The sequence below is a fragment of the Oreochromis aureus genome, linkage group 15 (genome assembly GCF_013358895.1).
Source record: "Oreochromis aureus strain Israel breed Guangdong linkage group 15, ZZ_aureus, whole genome shotgun sequence".
NCBI lineage: Eukaryota > Metazoa > Chordata > Actinopteri > Cichliformes > Cichlidae > Oreochromis > Oreochromis aureus.
In genome coordinates, this window is record NC_052956.1 from 19955383 (window position 1) to 19978369 (window position 22987).

The 22987-nt window shown below is 39.3% G+C and overlaps 1 protein-coding gene across 14 annotated transcripts in view; it reads left to right on the plus strand.

Annotated features, from left to right (window-relative positions):
- The first annotated feature begins 3693 nt into the window (after positions 1 to 3693).
- afdna (afadin, adherens junction formation factor a) overlaps positions 3694 to 22987 on the plus strand; it is a 116780-nt gene continuing 97486 nt past the window's right edge. For 13 of the 14 annotated variants that reach the window (XM_039598977.1, XM_039598978.1, XM_039598982.1 and 10 more), the window contains exon 1: positions 3695 to 3993. In XM_039598977.1, coding sequence (XP_039454911.1) covers positions 3892 to 3993 — 102 coding nt within the window. In that variant the 5' untranslated portion in view covers positions 3695 to 3891. Of the gene's footprint in view, positions 3994 to 22987 lie in introns of all 14 variants that reach the window. The other variant, XM_039598981.1, reaches the window with a different exon arrangement.

Sequence of the window (22987 nt, forward strand, 5' to 3'; positions counted from 1 at the left end):
CTAAACCATACCCTTCATCATCGAGATTATTCCTAATAGCATGATGCTGCATTATATATCATAATATATTATAATATTTTAAAAACTCATGCTAACTATTAGAAAGTGTCAAGTTAATCTTTTATATACTGTCTATGTCCTCATGAAATTCTTGCAGCCATACCAACAGATGTCTAAGGCTGTACAGTGCCTGATGTTAATGCTAAAAACGCTAACCATTTTGAATTCTTTAACATACTTTTCTGAGCATTTTTGCCTTTATTTGATATGATAGTAAATATTTTTCAGACAGGAAAGACACACAGCGAAGGGTCCTGGGTCAGAACTGAACACAGGTGACACACAGTCACCTATTCAACTAGGTGAGCTAAAGTGGCACTGCAACCATTTTTGAAATATGGTGCAGCGATTAGTATTTTCCTGTCACAACAAGAAGGTCCTACTTTGAACTTCCTGGTCGAGTAGGGACTGCAACCTCTTAGGACAACGAATGCTTGCAGAAAATTTTATCGCAATTAATTCAGTAGCTGTTGAGATATGTCAGTGTGGGCCACATAAGTAGACAAGCATACAGCTGGACTGCAACTGCAGCATAAAGACATGTCAACATGTTGTTAAGTTCTTTGGAATAAACAGTTTTTCGTTCTGCAAATTTCCAATCAAACAAACCGCCCTGGCTCACCTCGCTGCTTCCTGTTTGGGAGCTTCCTTGTTGCTTTCTTTCATGTAGACTTCCTTGTTATGTATTGTACATCATTTGTGTGTGCTGAGCTGTTCCTCGAGGCATCCTCTCTCAAATGTTTGCTCGCTTTGTTAGCTCTGTTTTGTCTTAAGTCTTTGTTATGTTAACTTTTCTTGAACTGAGAGATAATCTGCATTTAAATGTTTCTGTAAGTAAGATAAGCATTAGGTTATTATACTTGATTCAAATAAATAACAGATAACAGAGGGTTGTCACAGCAGGAGACAAAATAATTGATAAGAATTAGAGGTGAGCGAGGGCAGTGAACCTGCATCGTGTGATTCTCGTCTGCGAGTGTGAGAAATGCAAAGCAGAGCCGGGACAAAACAAATGATCTCATTTGCTGTTTATTAGAAGAACTGACTCTTCCAGTTACTGGTGTAGACCTGTGAATAGAATAGAATAGAATAGAATAGAATAGAATAGAATAGAATAGAATAGAATAGCCCTTTATTGTCATTGTGCGTTTACAACGAAATTATGGTAACACGTGAACTGGAAGCAGCAGAAGCCATGTAGGTCAGCTTTTTTAAATCAGTGCGACTTCTGTCTGTTACCTTGTGTGTGTGTGTGTGTGTGTGTGTGTGTGTGTGTGTGTGTGTGTGTGTGTGTGTGTGTGTGGTGACTGACGCTGTGATAACATCACAGATACAGGAAGTAGCAAGGCTATCTGGTAAAGTTGGTTTCCTGTTGTGGTTTCTCACTTCTGCTGCTGATGTCAAATGAGTTCCCAAAGAATTCACATCTTGTCACATCACATTAAGAAGAAGAAAAAGGGCTCAATAGCAAGTCAAATACCTGCATACACACCCACTTTAGCATATGCGTATTAGAGAGGTGTACTTAAGATGCCTACCTATTGCTCTTGGAGTAGCTTTCCATGAGTTACACCTCAAAATAATCCGTATTTATTTTATACTGGGCACAGTTCAAAACAAGCTGTTTTGCCTCCTCTCTCTTCAAGCCAACCTTTGGCTACCTGTCACAAACAGAATTTCAAGAATAAAGTTGAAATACTATTTCGAGAAAAAAGTCTAAATATGGAGATTACAGTTGTCATTTCAAGCCAAACAACTGCCACGGCTCCTATACCTGCTACAAAATACTTTATGTAGATGAGTTACTGAAATCGTACTTCAGAATCAGTTTTAGTTAAAGGGAAATTATTTCTCTTTTAGTAAATAAACACAGTTTCATGGTAGGTGTAAGGACGCTGAAAAGGAAAAAAACACACAAACTTGGAAGAGTTGGCTGGATCAGTACAAAATGAAATGGATGGCAATGAACAGATGCAAGGGTTCATCACATAACATCAGACCTTGATCAGACTGATTTTCAGACTACAGTATAGGAATATAGGAAGAAGTCTAAAGTAAGTGTGGCTTTTTGTAAACAGTCAGGCCAAAAAACTGGGTTGGAAAATAGTCATTTTAATGTTCTATTGTTTAATTTGATTACTTTTATATGAACTATAATGTAAAAGTGTAGTATTAAGTATTTAGTTTATTTGTTGATGTTTACATTTTTATGCAATCTCTCATGTAGCTAAAGTTAGATCAGCTGTTCTGATAAAATCCTTACTTACATATGATCTCAACGCTTCACTCATCCATTATACAGTAACACCCAGAAATTCTGGCACAGTGACTAATGTGTTTATAAGAAGCCCGGGCTACTGTTCTGCACCCTGTCTGGAAGAAGAGGTGGGCGGCCCACATGACTAACCGCCCTGCTGTATCTCAGCTATTTTTATAGATGAGATCATTACATTTCACATGTATCTGCTGACCTTTCAGAGTCACTCACAGCCATGTGTTAATAAAGAGATGGTGTTTACATAGATGGAGCGCAGTGCCACATCGTTACCCCCAGCAAACAGAAGAGAAACACACACACACAGGAAATGAGTGTGATTATGAAGAGTGGGTCCACAGGAAGGAAAAAGCTACTGCAGTGAAACAGGTTATCACAAAGGTAGAACTGCACACAATGGCTCATCCATCGCATACATAGATAAGATGCTTTCTCTGATTGTGTGTGTAAAACTGGAATTTTAACCTCTTAACATAAACCAAGTCACTGGTGGGTAACATGCTAAGAAGATGATACCTCTAAAATCAAGTTTCTTGCATGCACTTTACTCTTTGGCTTCCAATTGAGCATGCAAATTACGTGAAAATTTTATATTCAAGGCTAGATGTAAAGCTAATTAGATTAGCAGCGACCTTTTGGATGGTAAGGTAATAATTTAAAATATTAATAGTTAATAATTAGAAAATATTTTCAATTCTTTTATTAATAAAGAAAAATTCTGGTGCACTTTCACAGTGCTTTCAAGAAGTAACTAAAAATTACAACCAAATGCTAAATGGACTGGTTTGTACTTTAACCGAGCAATTTTAATATTCACACAGCAATTTTCTGTTTTTTCATTTGGACAGGAGGTGACCTCGAGATGAGCAAGCTCTGCCTCCTGAAATAAATAAATAAAATTCTGTGTGCTTCTTGTAATGTATTATGTTTAATGTATTATGTAATGTATTAGATTATTACAATTATTAAAAAAGATTAATTCTAATTTTTCTACTGTATTCAAATCTCTTTTAGTTTTATTCCTCTTCTACACAAGTGTTTGTTTACTTTTTTCAAAGTGCAAACAAACAACAAGATAAGTAGTGAGATTTCACTGTCTGATTTGTAGATATTGTATATTTACAGTGTCAATAAATCGCTCAGGGGGTTTAAGGGCGTGTGTGTGTGTGTGTGTGTGTGTTGGGGTCTTAATGAAAACATAATGAGTTAATCCTGCTGACCACCATAAGCGGACTATTTCTTTTGAGACTACACATTTGAGAAAAGCAGCGTCATCGATCACTTGTGTCGGTTCTGAAACAGTTAATAGTTGGCGCGTTCACGAACGCAAACACACATATACACATAGACCGGGGGCGCGCAGAAGCTCACCGGGAACGCGAAGCAGGAGCAGATCAGACAGCAGGTCGGTCGGTGAGCGGAGAGACGCACGAAGTCCTGGCGATAAAACAGCAGACCTGAACCTTTGGTTTGTGAGGCGGCTTTTTCTTCTCCTGTGGACTAACGTTACGGGAAGTTTTATTCAACAGTGCGGACCTACGGAAAGGCTGTCCACCATGTCGGGGAGCAGGGAGGAGGAGAGGAGGAAACTGGCCGACATCATCAACCACTGGAACGCCAACCGGCTCGACCTGTTCGAGATCAGCCGGCCCACAGAGGTAGGAGCTCAGCCAGGAGTGGCAGGAGAGGCCGCGGACACGCGGGCCCTCTCCTGGGGGAGGGGGGCCCTGTAAACCTACCCCCGGCTGACCCTTGGGTTGAAAATGTTGAAAGCCAAGCAGTATTGGGCAGCGTGGTTTTCTTGGTTTACTCGGTGGCAAGTCCCCGTACGTGCTGCGAGAGAATGAATGCCAAACTCCATTGAAAATTGTCAGGATTTGCCAGATCGTAGGGTAAACACATTGTTCAAGATGGTGCCTATAAATTTAATTAAATCTTTGAGCCCTCACGGCGACCCAGGCAAACTATTTAATAGTCCGTGGTTGAGCATCGTGTGTAGGTAAATCTGCTTCTCTCGCTTTCTTTTAAAAGAAACTGTTCACACTTGCGTAGCTATTACCGCCCACAGCTGTGTATTTGGGAAGTAGCAGGAATAATTTTTAAAGTTGACAAATCACAGAAGCTCTTAACATTATGTGTGCGATAAATATGCCGAATTTGGCGCGAATGTGAGTAGAATATTATCTACCTTGAGGTTTATTCTTGCTTCTGTGGATGCGTGCGATAAGTAGGTAAAGATGTAATTTCCAGATTTCTGAATGGGATTTGGCGTGTTATCTTGCGAACAGCACGTTAACTGGGCTAGCTAGCTAGTTAGTTAGCAAGCACTTTACCTGTAGAGCAAACATAAGCTGTGCTACTATTAAACAGAATAAATAACCCCCGTTATTGGTGATTTATGCATTACATATGAGCGCTTTTTAAATGAGGGGGGCAAAGTTGTAATATAGCCGGCGTGTACAGTGCACGCAGCGCACTCGCAGCACTGCCTGCAATGGCTGACAAACCCAGTAACACGGTCAGGTTGTTTGATACGTTAGGCATATAGATAAAAGCTTAAAGTATTAGCTACAAGCAGGGTGTGGATGCTTAGCTGGGCACTCAGATGCTGCTAGCCCACCACCCACAGGACAGCCCCCCTTCTGTATGTCTGTCGATCTGTCTGTGCAACACACTGACCATGTCATGTCGTCCTGCATTGTCCTCACACACGAGCTAGCTTGGTATGAGCTGCTTGTTTGACCAGCAATAATTTGACCCTACAACACGGCGGAGGTGCAGTGCTGTAATTAAACCGCCCGTCTGGACTCGGGTTGTGGCTGTTTACTAATGACATGACGGGATAAGAAACGCCTCCTTGCCGAACAGTAGCAAGGGCTTGGCGATGTCTCTAGTCCTTACTAAGTTCAGTGTCCAGCAAACCAGGGGCGTTTCCAGGATTTTTGAAATGTGGTGGCTCACAGGAAGTCAGCATGATTGATCAGAAATAAATAGTATAGAAAAGTGGTTGGGGATTGGGAAGTGACTGTGTATGTGGGCAACCACAGTCAGTCTGTATATAGTTATGGCTTGTTAAGTCTGTGTTACCAGACTTTACAAGAGTTGAACTAACATTGCCAATTCAACGCCACCAAGAAAACTGGTGATACTGTTTAGCCTAGAAGCTAACAACATAACATAACATCTGCACTGGCTAAAGCCCAGACAAATGTGCAGTTAAACAAGATTCCTGCATTTTCTGTCTGCACCACTGAGACCAAACCAAGACGTTAACATTAAATACACTGGATGAGAAGATAAAACAAATAAAATAGTTCTAATTTAGTATGAATTTCATTCTGCAGGTGCTGGCACTCAAGGTAGGTTTGAGTGACTGGACCTGATGAAATATGAAATGCACTGTGTTAGAATAGAGGTAAAATGCATTACAGACTCCACACTTGGCGCACTTAGCTTAATACTATTTCTGATTTTTTATTTTTTTATTTTTATTTTTTTAGGATTGGAGGGCTGGACTAAAATTCTGGCCCTCATATTTTGCCCAAATCTAATCTAGGCCATTTTCTTGCATATTTACCATCAAAATATACAAATAGTTCTACTACAGCTGCCTAATGTGAAAGAACTTTCAGTCATAAACACATTATTGGATCATAATTGTTGATTAATGAGTGTGTGCATATCACTTTTAATGCTGCTACTGGAGATGATTTTCATTACTTATATACTACTAGGTGGCCTAATAGTGCTCTAGCAAAATAGCATTGGTAGAGGGATGCCTGGTGCCACCCTGGGCCCCCCCCAGTACATGTCTCTGCATCCAGCCCTGCCCGTGACTGGTGCATCTTGTGGTTAAGTAGTTTTAATTTAAATCTGACTGTGATTGTGTCAGCTGCTGTGTTTTTAGGCGGGCTGCCCACCCCCCACCTCTTTCTTGGATAAGGGTGTAGGGGGGCCACAGGGTCCCCTCTCCTCTTCTTGAGCCGATTACCAGGATTGAAGCTGGCCAGCCGTTGGCCAGTGTTGCATACTACACAGCACACACGCGCAGACAAATACACAGCCTCTCGTCTGTGTGAGGAATGATTAACTCTGCATGTCCAGAAGTTTCCCAGACTGTAATTCTCTCACTATACTGGGGTTTCAGCTCACAAGCGTCACAGTGTAGTCCAGCAGAGCATAACTCAGTGTAAGGAGATGCATGGCCTTCCTTCACCACGCCACACCCCACCCATATGTCAGCTGGTGGAGCGCCCAAGCTGCACAAGTGTCCTTCAAATTGGCTAGACCACTCCAGAGTGAAGCTGTGCATGAAATGAGCTATGCTATAGATAAAACTTGACACTGTTATCCTTAAATAAAGCCCCCCCCCCCAGTAGAAAAACGGAATATCTGGTAATTATTACAAAAGTTAAATTTCAGAGCAAGCTGCCACTGAGAGCAGTGAGATCATTCGTGTGATTAGATTAGGCACGGATGGCTGATTAGTCTGGAGCAAAGGTTCTCAAACTTTTTAATCTTTCAAACCCAAAATGAATAGGTCCTCCTGCGGGACTTATGGTGAGACTCATTATAACATAACAGGTACCCGTGTCATGTGGGGGACTCGCAGTGGGAAGAGATGTAGGGACCTATTTCTGCAGACTGAATAAACACTGGGCTTGGATGTTGTGGCACAATAGTTATGTAGTGTTGAGATGCAGGCACACCAACCGTTTGTTTGATTTAAAAAAAAGAAAAAAAAGATGGTGGGATGGTTTACTCACACGGCCATTACATACGTGAACATAAGCATATAATAAGAAGGGTGTTGCAGGTTGGTGGAGGTTTGGTGACTTCTAATCCTTCTAGGTTTTGGTGGGACATGTGCATTTTAAATTATGTGGATGTGGATGTGTGGCACATGAGTCTTCCTAAAGTGTTTAGCTTTCATGATTCTCTGAAACTCTGCACTAGAGTTATTCCATAGAAAAGCACCCAAACCTATCAAAAGTTCCCATCTCAGAATCAGCTTATTGTTTTTGTGCAATATTTAATGAAGCCATTGATAATTTTACCTTCATACTCTAAAATTGTCCAAGTAACAGGCTCTCAAGTACATAGACATGGGCCAGAATTTGGTACTTTTTAATTTGCCTTATTTTTATGATTCTTCATAAGTGCATGAACTTTTGTGGGTTGAAAAAGCACACTTCACCTAGTTTAAAAACTGAAACCTGCACCAACGTAAAGAATTTAATGGAGAAAATAAAAATAAACATTGGTACCCTTGATGTTTTTTTCCTTTTCTGATAATTCAATGAGAGAACTTCAAAAAGTCCATTTTTTTTGATAGATTGTGAAGGGTAATATAAATCTGGGTGGACAAGGAAAGTTATAGCAAATGGAAGGTCTCCTTTCAACCATTGTTTTGATACCAGTCTCATCTTCTACCTGTGTTTTCTATTTTGTCTTATTTAATACTCCTGAATGTAGATTATGGATGTAAAGTGGAGAATAAACATTGGTGTTCCCATGTCTCATATCATAGTTAGAGCATATCATATTTATCAAATAATTTTAGCTGCTGTAGTACAGCTCAAAGCAAATATGTGGCTGAGGATACTCCATATGTAGTTGTGATCTAGTGACCATGCAGACCATAAGATTAAGTAAGGTTTACACTTGGTTGTGGACAGTGACAGAAACATGATGAGTAGTGATTCTTGTTATATTTCTTTAAAGTCCAGTCAAGGTCTGCTTGAAGTCCGCACAGAGTCTCGTGCTAACAGCCTGGTGATGACATTTCCATCACTTGGGCACAAAAACAGTATAAAAGATGAATGTAGCCTTTTCCGTGAGGGACGGCATTTCATTTCCTCTAACAAATTCCTGGAGCCCTACATATTAATCTGTGTCTAATATCCATGGAAACAAACTGGTTTTGCCAGAGCTTTAAGAGTATTTTCTTCGATTTCAGTTGTATAGTTGTAGCCTAAGGGTCTAAGCCTCAGTATTTTTTTTTTAAATTTATTTTATCTGATGACAAAAGTGACTGTTTAAGTATCATATTACCCTGCTGTTCCCGTTGTCTGTTTTTGTTTTTGTTTTTTTTGTTTGTTTTTTTTGCATGCATATAAAATACCATCTTAAGAAAGTAAAAAGAAGTTGAAAAGGCTCTTAAAGAACCAAAGAATGTTACAAATTTGTACAGTTTTACTTACGTTTAGTTGATATTTGTTGTTCAGTAAATTAGCAAGCACTGACCATTTAAAAAAAAAAAAAAAAAAAAAAAAAAAAAAAAAAAGGAATCCACAGATTGACACCACATTAAATCCCACGCCACGGTGCTGGTTGGCTAATCGTTAGTCCTCACACCGTGCTCAGTGAACCGATGTAAGTTTTAATCGAGGAACTGCTGTTTCACATCTCAATGCCAGATCAATCAGTCAGCTTGATGGAGTGGATCAATTTAAATGGGACAAAGCCAGCCAACCATAACACGTGATTCACATCTTTTTATTGATGAGATAGAAATGTTTTATCGTAGGATAAACATCTTCCCTATGTGGCAACAAGCAGATCCAAAACAGGATACTCCATGTGTAGTCGTGATCTAGTGAGCATGCAGACCATAGGATTAAGTGAGGTTTACACTTGGTTGTGGACAGTGACACAAACAGAGGATGAGTAGTGATTATTGTTATATTTATATAACAATTATATTAAGTCTGTAATGCCCCCCAGAGCATTACAGACTTGGGGAGGTCAAGGCTTCACTTATTTCCTTCAATTTGTTACTGTCTACTGTAATTTCTTCAGTCAGATCAAATGGTGTCTATTCAGAAAGGTGGCATTCAATGACTTGCTACATGCAAGCTAAAAATTATGGTATCTGTCATCTTTGAAAAGAAGTGCCTTTTTTTTTGAGTATGCAGCATCAGGAAGACTCCTCTAATAGTTTGGATGTTGACAACTCTGCAGCTTCTTGTGCTTGGAAATGCTGCTCATCAGGGAAAAAAGCTGCTGACAAGATTGTCCTGAATATGACTTCTGGAGTGAAAACAAAGACGGTACAGCAAGTGTGATGTGCATGAAACAAATGGGCAGCAGACAGCAAAAAAATATTAATTTAGCAAGGTTTGCCTGAGGTGAACTCATAACTGTGAATGGCCCTTACTGGCCAGCTGCCACTACTGTTTTACTGACATCAGGCCACCGGTTATGTCAGACCCTGTCCAACATGATGTGCTAGAAACTGAATGCAGGTTGTTGATCAATTTGGATCCAGTTTCACCCCCCTTTATATGAATGTAAAAATTCTGCTACATGCCATAAATAAAAGCAGACTGACAAACATTTTACAGGACAAGCAGACCATGTAGGATAAATAATAGAGAGTAGATGATGCATATCGCCTTTACAAATGCACTCTCCGGCAGTGGGTATCATGAGGGTAGTGACAGTGCAGTAATTAGCAGGTAGTACTCTTTAAGCCTGTAATTACATGTAACATTGCCATCATTCAGACAGGAGTGATCTTTATTATGTTGACATTTCCTCCTGCTTCCTGTATAAGTGTGATTTTCCTCAATCATGTAAATCAGATTATCAGGAAACTCTTATTTATGCAAGGCAGAGTTGGCTACATTAAACAGTACCTTTTTATCTGTGGGATGGTGATAAGGTTTTACAGTTCCTCCTCTTGCCCTGAATGCTGACCCAAGACCTTTTTTTTTTTTTTCCTTCCCCTGTGCAACTCAAGAGAAGCTTATGGTTTAAAAATGGGAACGGCAGCATTTTTTTGTCCACTCAGTTCTCCACTGATCCTGCGTGGAACAAGATGTTCTGCCCCAAACATCAATTATGCTGAACAGTGACCCTAAAAGCCTCAGAAAGTTGTTAAGTATTAGAGTCAAAGTTGTACAGTTGTTTTTTCCCATAGTATAGCAGCTTAAAAGACAAATTTATTATTAGATCTCAATGATTGGATAAATGCCTTAAATAGACTTTAGGGCTTCTAAAGTTGAGGCAGAGATGAAATTAAAGCAAATGTTACATCACAATGCATACTTTTACTTTCAGTTTAAGCATTTAATTTAACCCACAGGCACTGTGTCCTCACAGAAGAGAGCATAGTTAATACAGTACGACACTTTTCTTTACCTTGCGCAGCTCACATGCACTATAGGAGCTTCTGCTTGTCAGATATGTGCTTCTTTGGTTTTTGTTTGTTTTCGGTTTACTAACTGCTGAAATGAATCTCTTGAATCCCAAAGTGTTCCCAGTTTGTCTTTGTGAAAGCTGCGTGATGTAAATGTGTTAGCTGCTGCCGTTGCATGGCAAAGTAAACACAGAACAACACAGAACTGCATTGACTTGATTGTCCTGTTTTTAGCTTTTTGAGCCAGGATGATGTCTGACCCAGGGACCTGTGTGTCATTAGAGAACACCAGGCTTATAATATAAATTCCCGAACTTAGTGGTTGTAGCTTTTGTCTAAAGAAATAGAAAATGAATAAAAATACCTGGTGCATAGGCCTGGTGGACTGGTGAAGTGACTACTAAGGCTGAATTTAAGGAAAATTAGAGAGAAAGGGTGTCAGTTTGAGCACCACAGCAGGGTAAATTGGAAATTGGCATGAATATAAATGGGTTTTAATCATTACTGTATCTCAGTTATGTAATGCACAGCTGAATGGGATGATGGTCTGTCACAGCATATTAATACACATGGCCTAGCGAGGTGAAAACGCTTACTTTGTCACAACATTTTTCTGGAGAAAATATACAAATAAAAGTACTTATCTGAAGCCTCTATACAGCACAAGAGACTTCCTGTGTGCTCCTGCAGCTCCTTTTTTCTCCTGTCATATGCTGAACTCCAAAATCAATGGTTACTGTTCACACCAAATGACTTTTCTGATCACCTTAAGCATTATTTTCCTCCCTGTACTCATCATCATAATTTGAGGTGGAAGGTATTTACTAGCAGGAAGTCGCACTTGTAGCCACCTTGTTTCCTGTGACACGGGATATGCTGCATGGCAGACTCGCTGTGACATCAGCGGCCACTCCCTCCCTCCCAGCTTTTCCCTGCTGGTGGATGGGAAGCAGGAAACTCGGCAGAAAGGAAGTGAGTGTTTTGTGGAGATAGTGTGTTTCCTGGCCTATGAGGTGGAATGATTTGTTTTCAGAACGGTCAGGTTTCTTTTATTTTTTTCCTAACTATTCCCAGATTCTCAATCCTCTAGAGGAGTCATTTCCACCAGTGGTGCCAATTTAGTTGTGAAGAAAGATTTCAGTGTGGTTAGCTATTCTATATTATTGGTGATATTTTGTTGTCGTTGTGGTTTATTGAAGTTGCTGGCTGTTAAACTCATCAGTTTAGTGCTTTTAGTGCTTTTAAATAATTTCTATACTTTCAGACCTGACATATGTATGCAGACGCTGGCTGTCACTTGCCCTATTACAGATTTTTTTTCTATTTAAGTGTTTACTTTTTTTTAAGGAAACATATTGACGTTCTCTGTGTCTATATGAAAAGAATTCCAGAAAGCTATGTTTGATTCCGTACGGCAAATCTGACAAATTGAAATAATCCATCACATTGACGGGACAATCACATTTTGATAGAAAATGGATCAGCCCAGTGATTTGCAACATTGCTCCTGAGTGCAAGAGCATGAATACCTCTGTATATATCTATATATATATATATATATCTGTATTGCATAGGAAATCTTTTACAGTTGTCAGATTTAACAGATGTTTTCATCATTAGGCAGACACAGCTCCTTGTGGCGACTCCTATGTGATTAAAATTAAACTGAATTGGATTGAAACTGAATTGCAGTTTCTTGAAGTTCAAGCTATTCAGATAAAAAAAAAAGGCAAGTAGAGTATAGATAATTTACAGTATATCAGAAAATAGAATTTTCTAATGAAGCAAGAAACTGTTGCTTCATATGTTTGTAGGTGGCAAAACATTTATACTTAGTTTTTATTGAGAATAAGATTACCTCTAGCTAATCCTAGAAAGTCCCGTGACCTGACATTGTAAATACAGTATTTAAATTTAAGCAAAGTGCGGAGGTAACCAGGTGGTTTTTGCAGCTGAGCCTTGTAAATAAACAATGCCCCTTTCTTGTGTTATGTAACAGCGACTATCTCTTCCTTTTTTGTTTTTAAATTTAAGATAACATAGTCATCAAGAAAAGGCTGTGCACTGTGAAAAGCTGAGTGCATGAAGAGGCTTGAAGAAACAATGAAGTATGCACATAAATGATAAAAAATTACATGTTAAAAAACCCCCAAACAAAACAAGGTCAATAACCTGGAACTATGAAATAATTTTTCACTTTTGCCCTAAAAGTGGCTTAAATAGTTATGAAAATCTTTGCAGATATATGATATACTAACTCTAACCCTAACTGTCTTAGCTCTAATTGAAATTGTAGTAGCACATTACTAAAGGTGCCTGCAGATCTGAGAGACCTGTAGGCAATGTGGATTTAATAACCTTGATTGACAGGCAAGGACGCATGGCTGCTTCTTTTCCATGCTAGGTCCTTCCTAGCACAGCCATGATAAAAGCTGGTGTACACATTGTACATACAGTGCTTTTGTATGTACAATGTGTACACCACCAACACGTTACTGTTGCATTGATAAGTTCCTCATGGCGTTAGATAATTAAATGCCTTTGGACTTTGAGATCTAGCCCTTTGTTTATGATAATGGAAATTTTTTGTTTTATTTTTTTAAATAAATTTGCTGGAATAAGTATTTTGATCTTCTGTGAGATGGCATAGGGTATCCTGGGAAATTAAAATGCTACGGCTTATAAAGACAGAAAAGACTTAAGAGTTTAGCTGACTGGTGTCTGACTTTGACTAAAGGTCAGTGCTGACCGTGTGTGTACCTGCTAAAGTGGCAGCTGGAGATAGTAGAAACACTTGTGTGTAACAGACATGCTGGCCTCAGCCACAATGACAGCAGCATGAGGTCACTCATGCAGAGGCGCTGACCACGGCGTGCATTTATCTCTGTTTGCATTGTTCCTCTGTGTTCATTGCCCGTGCCCTCCCTTTTTTCTCTTTCTGTCTCACCCCTCACGTCATGCAGACATTAGCTGGCTGCGTCCCCATGGCAACGCTGTAGCTGTGATGAGCTGCACACTACAGCAGCTAAAAAAAAGAAAAGAAAAAAAAAGGAGGCCACACACACACACACACACACACACACACGGTTTTCGACAGGCTCCAGTGTTTCCTTTTTTTAGCTTTTAAAAAAGAAATAAATGAATAAATTATTCATTTGTGGACAATCCCTTTGCTCTTAATTTGAAAGATCAGTCACTGCTAATCTGCTAGCCCTGGTGCTTCCTGTCTTGTGTTTTTCCTACAAGCTTGTTGGCCATGTTGCTTTTGTGGTGGTCCTCAAAACCATTCAGCTCCTGCTTCTCCAGAACATCTCATCCTGCAGTCAGATGTACTCACATTCCACATTCTCGGACTGCAGCTGGTCACGGTAGTTCTTCCTTTGCTTTGGAGGTCATCTGTGAGCTGTAGGGTCATTCTGAACTGGTTCACGTGCCGCTACACCATGCTCACTGAAGCTGCAGAGCTGAACAAGGACTCTCAGCTGCAGTGCAAGACGATGTAGCTGGAATGATTTATTGCTCTGTTACATGTTTATATCCCTGGACCAAATATTTAACTTTTGATAAGAGTGGAAGAGTGGCAAGTAGTGGTTTGACTGTATGGTTTGTATTTTCTTTTCCTAATCAAAGACATTGAAATATAAATGTATAGTTATAAAGCGCATTCTGTTTACTCCTGACAGAAAAATGAAACACTGCAAACTTTTGTAAAAGGCCTGCTCGCTGATTGATTTAAATTTGGTTTCATCCATAAAAAAATGAGCCCAGCCCACATAGACTTACAAGACTCCAAAATGTAATTACATAATTTAAAAGTACTAAAGAAACAATCCAATCTGACGTCTTCCTTAAGCTTTAGAAATGCGTCCAGCTAACAAAAAAGAAAAAAATCAGTCATTATTGGCCACCCCAAAGCTGGATTTTTTTAACAGCCACCTCACTAAATATAGATATTCTAAACTCATCATTAAGTTGCGTTTGCATTCAGTAATTAACACACTCTACTGTCCTGGATATTTTTAAATCTGTCAACTTGCAAACATATTGGTCATAACACTACCAAAGTTTCTTCTGGCATGAATATGCATGTAACTGCAATTGGTCCACATTTTAATAATTGTTTGCATTTTTATAGGCAAAATGTGTTAAACCCCACTTTAAAAAAGGAAGTCAAGGACCTTCTATAACCTTTGACCCTTTTCCCCATCAGCTGCAACTACAGCCACCTGCACCTTCTTAGCAGGCCTGAGATGATTCTAGCTCTACAGCTGTGTTGTCTGTGTTGCTGTAAATGTCTGCTGAGCTTGTTTTTATCTGGCTGACCAGATGAAGCTGTAAATGTGTAGTATGTCACATTTCATGGTCAGACTATAGGTGGGTCTGCCTGAGAGTAATCGCACCTCAGCACAGGTTCATTACAAAGTGGGGCAAAAGATCGTGACCATAGGCCTTAAAGCCTGCCCCGCAGAGTTATGACCCAGACATAAATACACAGATAGACATGACTGGATGAGTAACCTTGTTGCAGCTCGTTTACACCAACCAGCCTTTTCTTCCTTATATACTGAATGCACATCCTCAGTAACTCTCAGGCTGGATGCTTGTGCGGTTTAAACCTGAGTAAGTAACGTTGTCACCTTCACTCAGTCTGGAGAAATGCTGTGGTGCGCTTTATTCTTCCAGTCTGACAGGATGCAACAGAGTGATGCTGTTCTTTCTTTATTTGGATGTCACAGTTGTTTTTTGTTTTGTTTTTTTCCCTACTGAGTGTGAACTCACAATTATACTCCAGTTGTGTGTCACTTATTCAGAAAGCCAGTGAATCACAATTATGAATTAAAACAATAGTTGGGCCCTCACAAATTTGTACGGGTTGAGGCGTTTCCTGCAGGCAGGTGGATGTTGGACAAACCAAATTCCTGTGTCCATGTGTCATGTTGCCATGCGTCATGTGTAGAACTCAGAATGCAAATGTTAGGTTTATCAGATGAACTGTGTCACTAAATACTAGAGCTGGGCGATATAAGATTTTTTCATATCACGATATGTTTTTTTCATTTCAGGCGATAACGATATATATCACGATATAAGCCAAATAACTATATTTGTAAGGTTTAAATGTGCCGTTGCTCACAAGTAAAATGTGAAATAATCAGCAGCTTGTTTTGATTTAAATATTTATTTCCCATAATAAGTTCAACAGGGTAGATGTACTTAAGGAACATGAGACTTCAGTTTCAGATAAATAAAAGCAAATATTGCAAACTACACAAAAGGCAGCCGCTAAAGCGTTTAAGTTTCAAAATAGAACAAACAAAACAGACCACTAAATTGTCAATTCCACTTAGAAACAAAATATTAATTCTAAAAATAAATCTTAGTTTGTTTTACAGAAGAACAGACAAAATTGACTAACTTTTGTCAATATCAAATAAACTGAGAACCAAAAGGAAATTCTCAATCTCTCCTTGTTGTATAGCTTAGCTTTTCAAACAGTTTTAACAGTTACTTTAGTCTGACAAAAGCCGAATGACGAATTAGCGCTTTCAGTCAGAGATTGAGCATGCACCGCTTTATTGTATTTCCAGACTTGCTTTCGGCACAATTTACAGTGTGCGCTACTCTGTTTTTTGTCAGACTTGAAATAGCCGAAATACCTTCACACTACGGAACTTCTGTGGCCCTTCCGTTCGACAAGCTCTCCGGCATTGGAACCATCATCTGTTTTTTCTTCGGTAACCTTCGCTCACGCTCTCGGTTGATTTTTCTCTAGTCGGCACACTTATTTCCTCCATTACCTGGGCAGCCCGGCTGGCTGCTTCCCAAACAAATACACATGTGCGCCTTGGCACTTGTGCTGTACGTAACAAGTCATGTGACGTGACGCTGTGGCTGTGATTGGTTTGGCTCTGCGCTACTTAATTTGGATTGGCTGTTCTTTTTTTTTTTTTTTTTTTTTAAGAGGACAAGAGAGACGAGGCCTATCGCAATAGTTTAATTTTTCTATCGAGAAAAAGTTATTTCGCAGTACATATCGTTATCGTTCTATCGCCCAGCTCTACTAAATACTGATTTCCTGTTGCTCCTTGATGGCGCCATGGCATTCATAGTTCATGGTGGGATCCTTATCAAACATGACAAGTCTGGGCCAGTTTGGGCAATGTATGTGTGAATTACACGAACTTTAAATTTCACAGTGCTTTGGACATTCCCTTGAATAAAAACTGACCATGTACGACAAACATTGAAACGGTTTGATTCAGTCTTTAGGAGGATGTTTTTTGAATTCTAATGCTTAGAAATGGCAAAAAATTGCATCCAAATTGCTTCTTACATTCAAAATGGTGGTGTTATTGTGGTTTAGAGTATGCGTCAGAGGCTGTTATGTATGTGTACCAAATGTCTTAGATGTTAACTGGTATTCAAGCATATTCAGGACCTCAAAAATGCACATTGTTTTTGAATAAATAATAATAAACTTAGCAATTCCAGAAATTACAATGGGGAAAAAAAGAAAAAGGAAAAAAAAAACACCAAATAATTACAACAGCATTTCTGCAGGATTTCAGCATCTTATTGTCTCCCAGCTGCAAAGGCTCACTACATCATCTTTAATTAATGCATCTGCTCTCAGTGTATTGGCTGCTGTCTATTAAATAGAAGAATGGGGGTCATGCTGGGCAGCCAGGATATTCATCACCACTGTTTATTCCCAGCTTGTTAGGAAGTCCACTTTAGCCTCCTGTACATTGTTTAAAGGTCGTATTGGGGTCATGGGAGAAATGTATGAATGTATAGCTGATAAATTAAATGGATTGGATATTACTTAATACACTGTTACCAGGCAAAATGTGTTCATAGCTCAGGGAAATGCTGAATAATTAATGAAAGCACCTTTTTTTTTTTTTTTTTTTTTTTTTTTTTTTAAAGGTATTTTTACTAAAGCATACAAGTCAATAGGCGAATACCTGCTTGTTACATCTTAATGTCATTAGACATTTCTTTTTCAATTGGCAAACAGAATGAGGGGCCTCTGAGGTTTAAGAATGGTCCAGATTCTCCTAGGTGTTTTAATAAAGTTTAAAGTTTAGGTAGCCATGAAAGATGACTCACGAGATTTAGAAGAGTTTGAAGTTTGAATGTTTTCAGGTGAGGCTTTGGTGTCAGTGACTTGGGTCAAACTGGTCAGCTGTTGCCTTTCCCTTGTAGATCATAAGGACTCAGGTTTATAAGGTTATCGCTTCATCCCCATCTGCCACCACAGACAACCCCAAAGTGGAGGCTGTGGGCTGGCAAGGACCAACAGCAAAATGGGCTTTACTATCAGAAACACCCACTTGACCTAAAGTTGTGATTATGGTTATTTTGTTGGTCATTGCTTGTGTGAACAGTGACGTTAGTGCAGGCCTGTAACCATTTATACTGGTGTTAAACGATAGGTGTCACAACTTTAAAACCCCCTCAACTTCTTATCAGTGCTGCTGCAGGAGGACAAGAAGTCAAAACAGGAAATAAAGAGAACAGAGGTAATTTCGGAGTTTGCTACATAAAGTCTTCTTTTCTAGCTGTTGAAGCATTTCCCTGTTATCTGACAGTCTCTGCGCTCCTAGAGGCACATTTATCATTAAATGGTGGTAAAGAACGACCAACTCTTGTGTGCCGTGTTATTAAAAAAAATAAAATAAATAAATCCAAAGGCATGACAAGCCGTGTGGCAAACGGCAACAGTTGTCACGTTATTTTTGGTTTACGCTGCCATTCAAGAGGGCATCAGTGGCTAGTATAAGTGTAACTCGCAACAACATGCCCATCTCCACCCATGGAAAGATGGGGTTTCCCATAAAAAGATGTTTGAAGTTTATTCAATGCATGTTTGGCAAGTTTATAAATGATTGTTTACCAGAAATGATCATGACTACAACTTTTAACAGTAAAGCAAAGTCATAACCCTCAAACAGGCATTTGAAAGGGTACAAAAAGAAGGAAAATTGGATTTAAAGTTCTAACTTTAAACACAATTCCACCACTAAATTCAAACTGGTTCAAAGACAGACGGACAGACAGACTTGGGTTTTTTTGCCTTTGGTTTCCTGTGACAGATGACTTCAGCCTCATGTTTTTTGGATGAGCTGTTTTTATTTTTGAATTTTTTTAAAGTGCTGCCCACAGTCTGCCCCCTTAAATGGAATTTTGAAGAGGCATGAAGAAATGAGGGCTGGGCAAAAAGTTGAAACTTTTACAAGATTTAATCACTTTGATGGTCTGAAACCCGAGAAAGGACTTTTTTTTTCCCAGCAGAAACAATCACGCACATCTTTCAGCTGTCCTTTTAGAACAGTAACTGCATGCCTGCATGTGATGCATTTAAAGCACGTCTGTAAACTGTACCTAACAAAAACAAGCACGGCTAATTACAGGTAGTTTTCATTTTTCAACATGTGCCATCAAGCCTCAGTATTATACACAGACTTGTATTTAGAGAAAAAAAAGTAAGATGTGTATGACAGCGAAATGAAAAAAATGTAGATACAAATGTATGTATCTACTGTTGCTCCTGAAAACACTTTAACCCTAAAGCAACCAAGCAGTTTTAGGTTGAAAATTACTTGAAATGACAATTATATTATACAGGAATTCTTTTGTTAAAAGCTATATTTGGGTTTATCACACCTATAGTCTTTAGTTTATCTATGGCAGATATTCTGAAATGTTCAAATCTAATTAATTTGAGTTTTTTTTTTCTTTTTTTAAAAAAAAATCCTAATCGGCGTCAAGTCTGCTGTGGAAGTAAATCTTGCTACGATAGTTCTGGAAAAGAAATGCAGTGTAGTGTAGTGTGTTGTAGTGATAAGAAGTGGAAAATTACACTGAAATCAAAGCCCACAGTGTTAAAAAAACACACTAACACGGTCATTAATGAACTAGCACAACTTTTCAAACTCCTATTCCTGTAAAAACTATGAAAGTTGTAGAAGTAAAGTGACAGCTTCATATCAGGGAACATTTATGGACCCCACTTGATCACTTGAATCTTAAAGATGCTTCTGCAGACCCACTGTCTTCTCTTTACACGTTAATAATTGATTGTTAGTTTAAGTTCTTTAAGCCTTGGATTAAACTCAGTCTTGTGGAAACCCCAGCTCCACTTTGGAGGCAGTTAATTTTCTGTAATGGGCCGTCGGAATCTGATCAATATGTTAAACTGCTCCCTAAGCACCCCAGAATAACACATCAGCATGGTCTCTCTCTCTCTCTCTGTGCACGAGCGTCCAACTGGGTGATATGCCACGGGTTTCAGGGCTCCTAGTGGTCATGGAATTCCTGGAATGCAAATGGAGTTTCAAGTGGAGAATTCCATACAGAGAAGGTCAGGTAACTTGATGGATTCTCAGTGGAAAAGTGGGGGAATGTTAGAGATTCCTGTTAATAGCAAGCGAGTGTATTTCATGTGTAGTTTCCAGCAAAACTGCAGTACAATCCAGACAGCTCATTCTTCAAGTAAAGGGGGAGAGTTGTGGAAGAGTTATGGAATATGCATTAGGACAGCAGCAGGACATTTGTTGGGAAACACCTGTGGTTCATAATCTCACTCTCTCTTTGCTCTCTCACATTCCTTCGCGGTGATTTGGCCTCTTTCTTATCTATCTTTTCTCTCTTTCCTCTTGTTCTAAAACAAGCAGTATATTGTGTGTGCTCAGCAGAGCAGCCCGCCCTCAAAGCTCTGTGTGTGTGTTTGTCCCAGTCAGCCTGTCAGACCATGTTAATCCCCTCAGAGGCCTGGCTCACCTCCTCCCATGCTGTTTTTCTTCTTCCCTCTCTCCTCCGATCTCCATTGGTTTGTGTTGCCTCCCCCAGCCTCCGGATATGCTCTCCCACCTGTCAGTCACCCCCTCGTGCACATCCATGTGGGTCGCACAGGAGGCAACTCCCCATTGACCTCGCAGGATCAGACAGCAATCACCAATGCAGTCACTCACTGTTTAGAACCGCTTGCGACCAGCTTCCCATGGTGCTTTGCAGCAGATCGATGTCTAATTCGTGGCCCACAAGGAGGGAAAACAAGGAGGAGCAGTGTGTGTAATCACTGGGAGTAATCAGGAGTAAAACCCATTGTTTGCCACGTGTTGGCAGTTTACTTGTGGTCAGATGGTAGCAGTTATAGCGCTGCAAATAAAACCTGCTTACTTAAAGCAGAAATTAATCAGTCTTGTGCCATTTCCCATTTTTCCTTACTGCTACATTAGAGCAGGAGTTTTGTGCTTCTGAAATCTAAAATATCAGCAGTCTGACTTCTTTACAGCATGTGGAAGAATTTAACACAAGACCCAGGGACAGACTGCTACACAGACAGAAGATTTAGTAGACTTAAAGGGAGTGCAATCCCAATAATTTTATTTATGTTCTTTCAGTAAGTCATAAAAATATTGGAAAGAAGCTGCAGTACACTTTGCTGTTTACATTTTCTCATACAAGTTTCAGAAAAGAGTGTTTAGTGGTTATGAAGACTCCTTGAAATTTTGGCCATGTTTAAAATGAACACCCACAATTCCAACATTATAGCAATGAAAGAAAATAAGGAAAAAGCTTTTAAAGTGCACTTTACCTGCTCGTAGTTCTTTAAATAAAATGTAATTTACTGTGGTAACACAGGGGTTTTCCTGCCCCATCCGTAAGGTGGATCTTGGCCAAAGTCAAAAGAAAATGATTAGTCCTGTAATAAAACCTAAGGTAAGACTTTTGGTTTCTATCTACTCAAAGGCATTTTTACAGATGGCATTTTTGTTTAACAGATTTGGCGAAATAAGATGAATACATTTGTGTCAAATCATATGAGTTGTTGTCCCCCAAAAAGCACAATCTGAGCCAGAAAAATTCACAAAATATACATATGTGACAGAAAATACAAAAAATTCTTATGGGAAAAACAAGACCTTCTGGAAAATAACATGATTAAAAACACTCATCTTAATGGGTCTGATGGTCAAAACAGGCGTGGGATAATGGCTGCATTAGGGTGTGATTCTTTTGGATTAGTTGAACTTAATTACTAAAACGGACACACAAACATGCACACATCTGTGACAAACAAGAGCACACAAGTGAAATTCCACAACTCGTAAAAGCGGAACCACAAAATATTTGATGCTTTTTCTCATTGTGTTGAAATGTTTGCTGGTTTGGCGTTGCCGGTCTGTGAAAAGTGTCTATATAACAAACTCACGACAGCAGATCTGCTGGTGGCTCGACGGGACATCGCTGGTGATGATGGTTTTACTTTGGTCTGCATGAACTCTTTCTGTGAAGCTTTAAGAAGCTGAGCGTCAGTGACTGGGGTGTGTTCCGTCAACGTTTTATTAGGGGGAGAAATACACTGTTAAAGCTGTCTTATTATCAAGTCAGACTCTGCAGTTTTTCCATTACTCTGCACAGTGTCACCTCATTTAATGACTTGCAGATTTACCATTCTGGTTCAGTCTCATTACTCTCATCAGTTTCAGTTGCCATGGTTTTCATAATCCAGCTGTAATTAATGGGTGACAGTTACCCAGTGAGTATAGCGGACCACTTAAAAGAATGGACGTTTAGTTATGGCAAGCATCATCATCATAATTCTTTTCTTAAATCCTGAGTGTACTGAGCAAATAAGAAAAAGTAAAAGAGTTGTCGATTTTACATTTTCACCCTCATCTGTGGTCATGACCTGTGGGTAGTGACTGATACAAGTAGCATATAAGGTCAGGTGGCCAAATTCGGCCTAGCAAAGAATCCAATCTGGCCCACTGGATGGCTTTGAAGAAATTTGAAGAGGGACATAAATTTTGGACTGGACTGAACTTTCCTACATTTTGCAACCTTTCCTACTATAAAGATGTCCTTCATGGTCATTCATACTACACCGAGGTAATTAAGTAATAAATAAACAATGACAAATGACAGAAAGGTTCCTGTTTTTTCACTGTCTAATATAGAAACTAGCACTTTTTTCCTTATATTACAATACCTCAGGAAACAAATGTGTAGTTAAACTTTTTTTATGCTGAAACAAAGGGCAGTTCCTTTGGTCTGACTCACTTAAGATCAAAGTATGGTGGATGTATAATGAATTTGACATCACTGCTCTAGATGGCTATGAATGTACCACAATAGCTGTTTTGTCTCAGTTATCTTACTTTTGTACTAGCCGGAAAGCAAAATTGTAATTGAAAGTTGAAGTTAAAGAGCCAAACTACCTTAGCTGCTGGGGGGGAAAAACCCCCAAACAAACACTAAAGCAGTGAGTACTTACCTTTACACTCATCTGTCCAGAAGCATGACTCTGAGTAAGTGCTAATTTTACACACTGCTGCATCTGTATCTAATTTTTGTTTGCCAACCATCACCGTATCAATTTTACAAGGTGTTAATGTGTCACTGTTGTGTTTACTACGTGGGTCCACTGCAGCGAGATAAAAAAAAAAAAAAAGTCCATTAATGTTTAACTCGCGTTGACCTTAACTAGCAGGGTATGA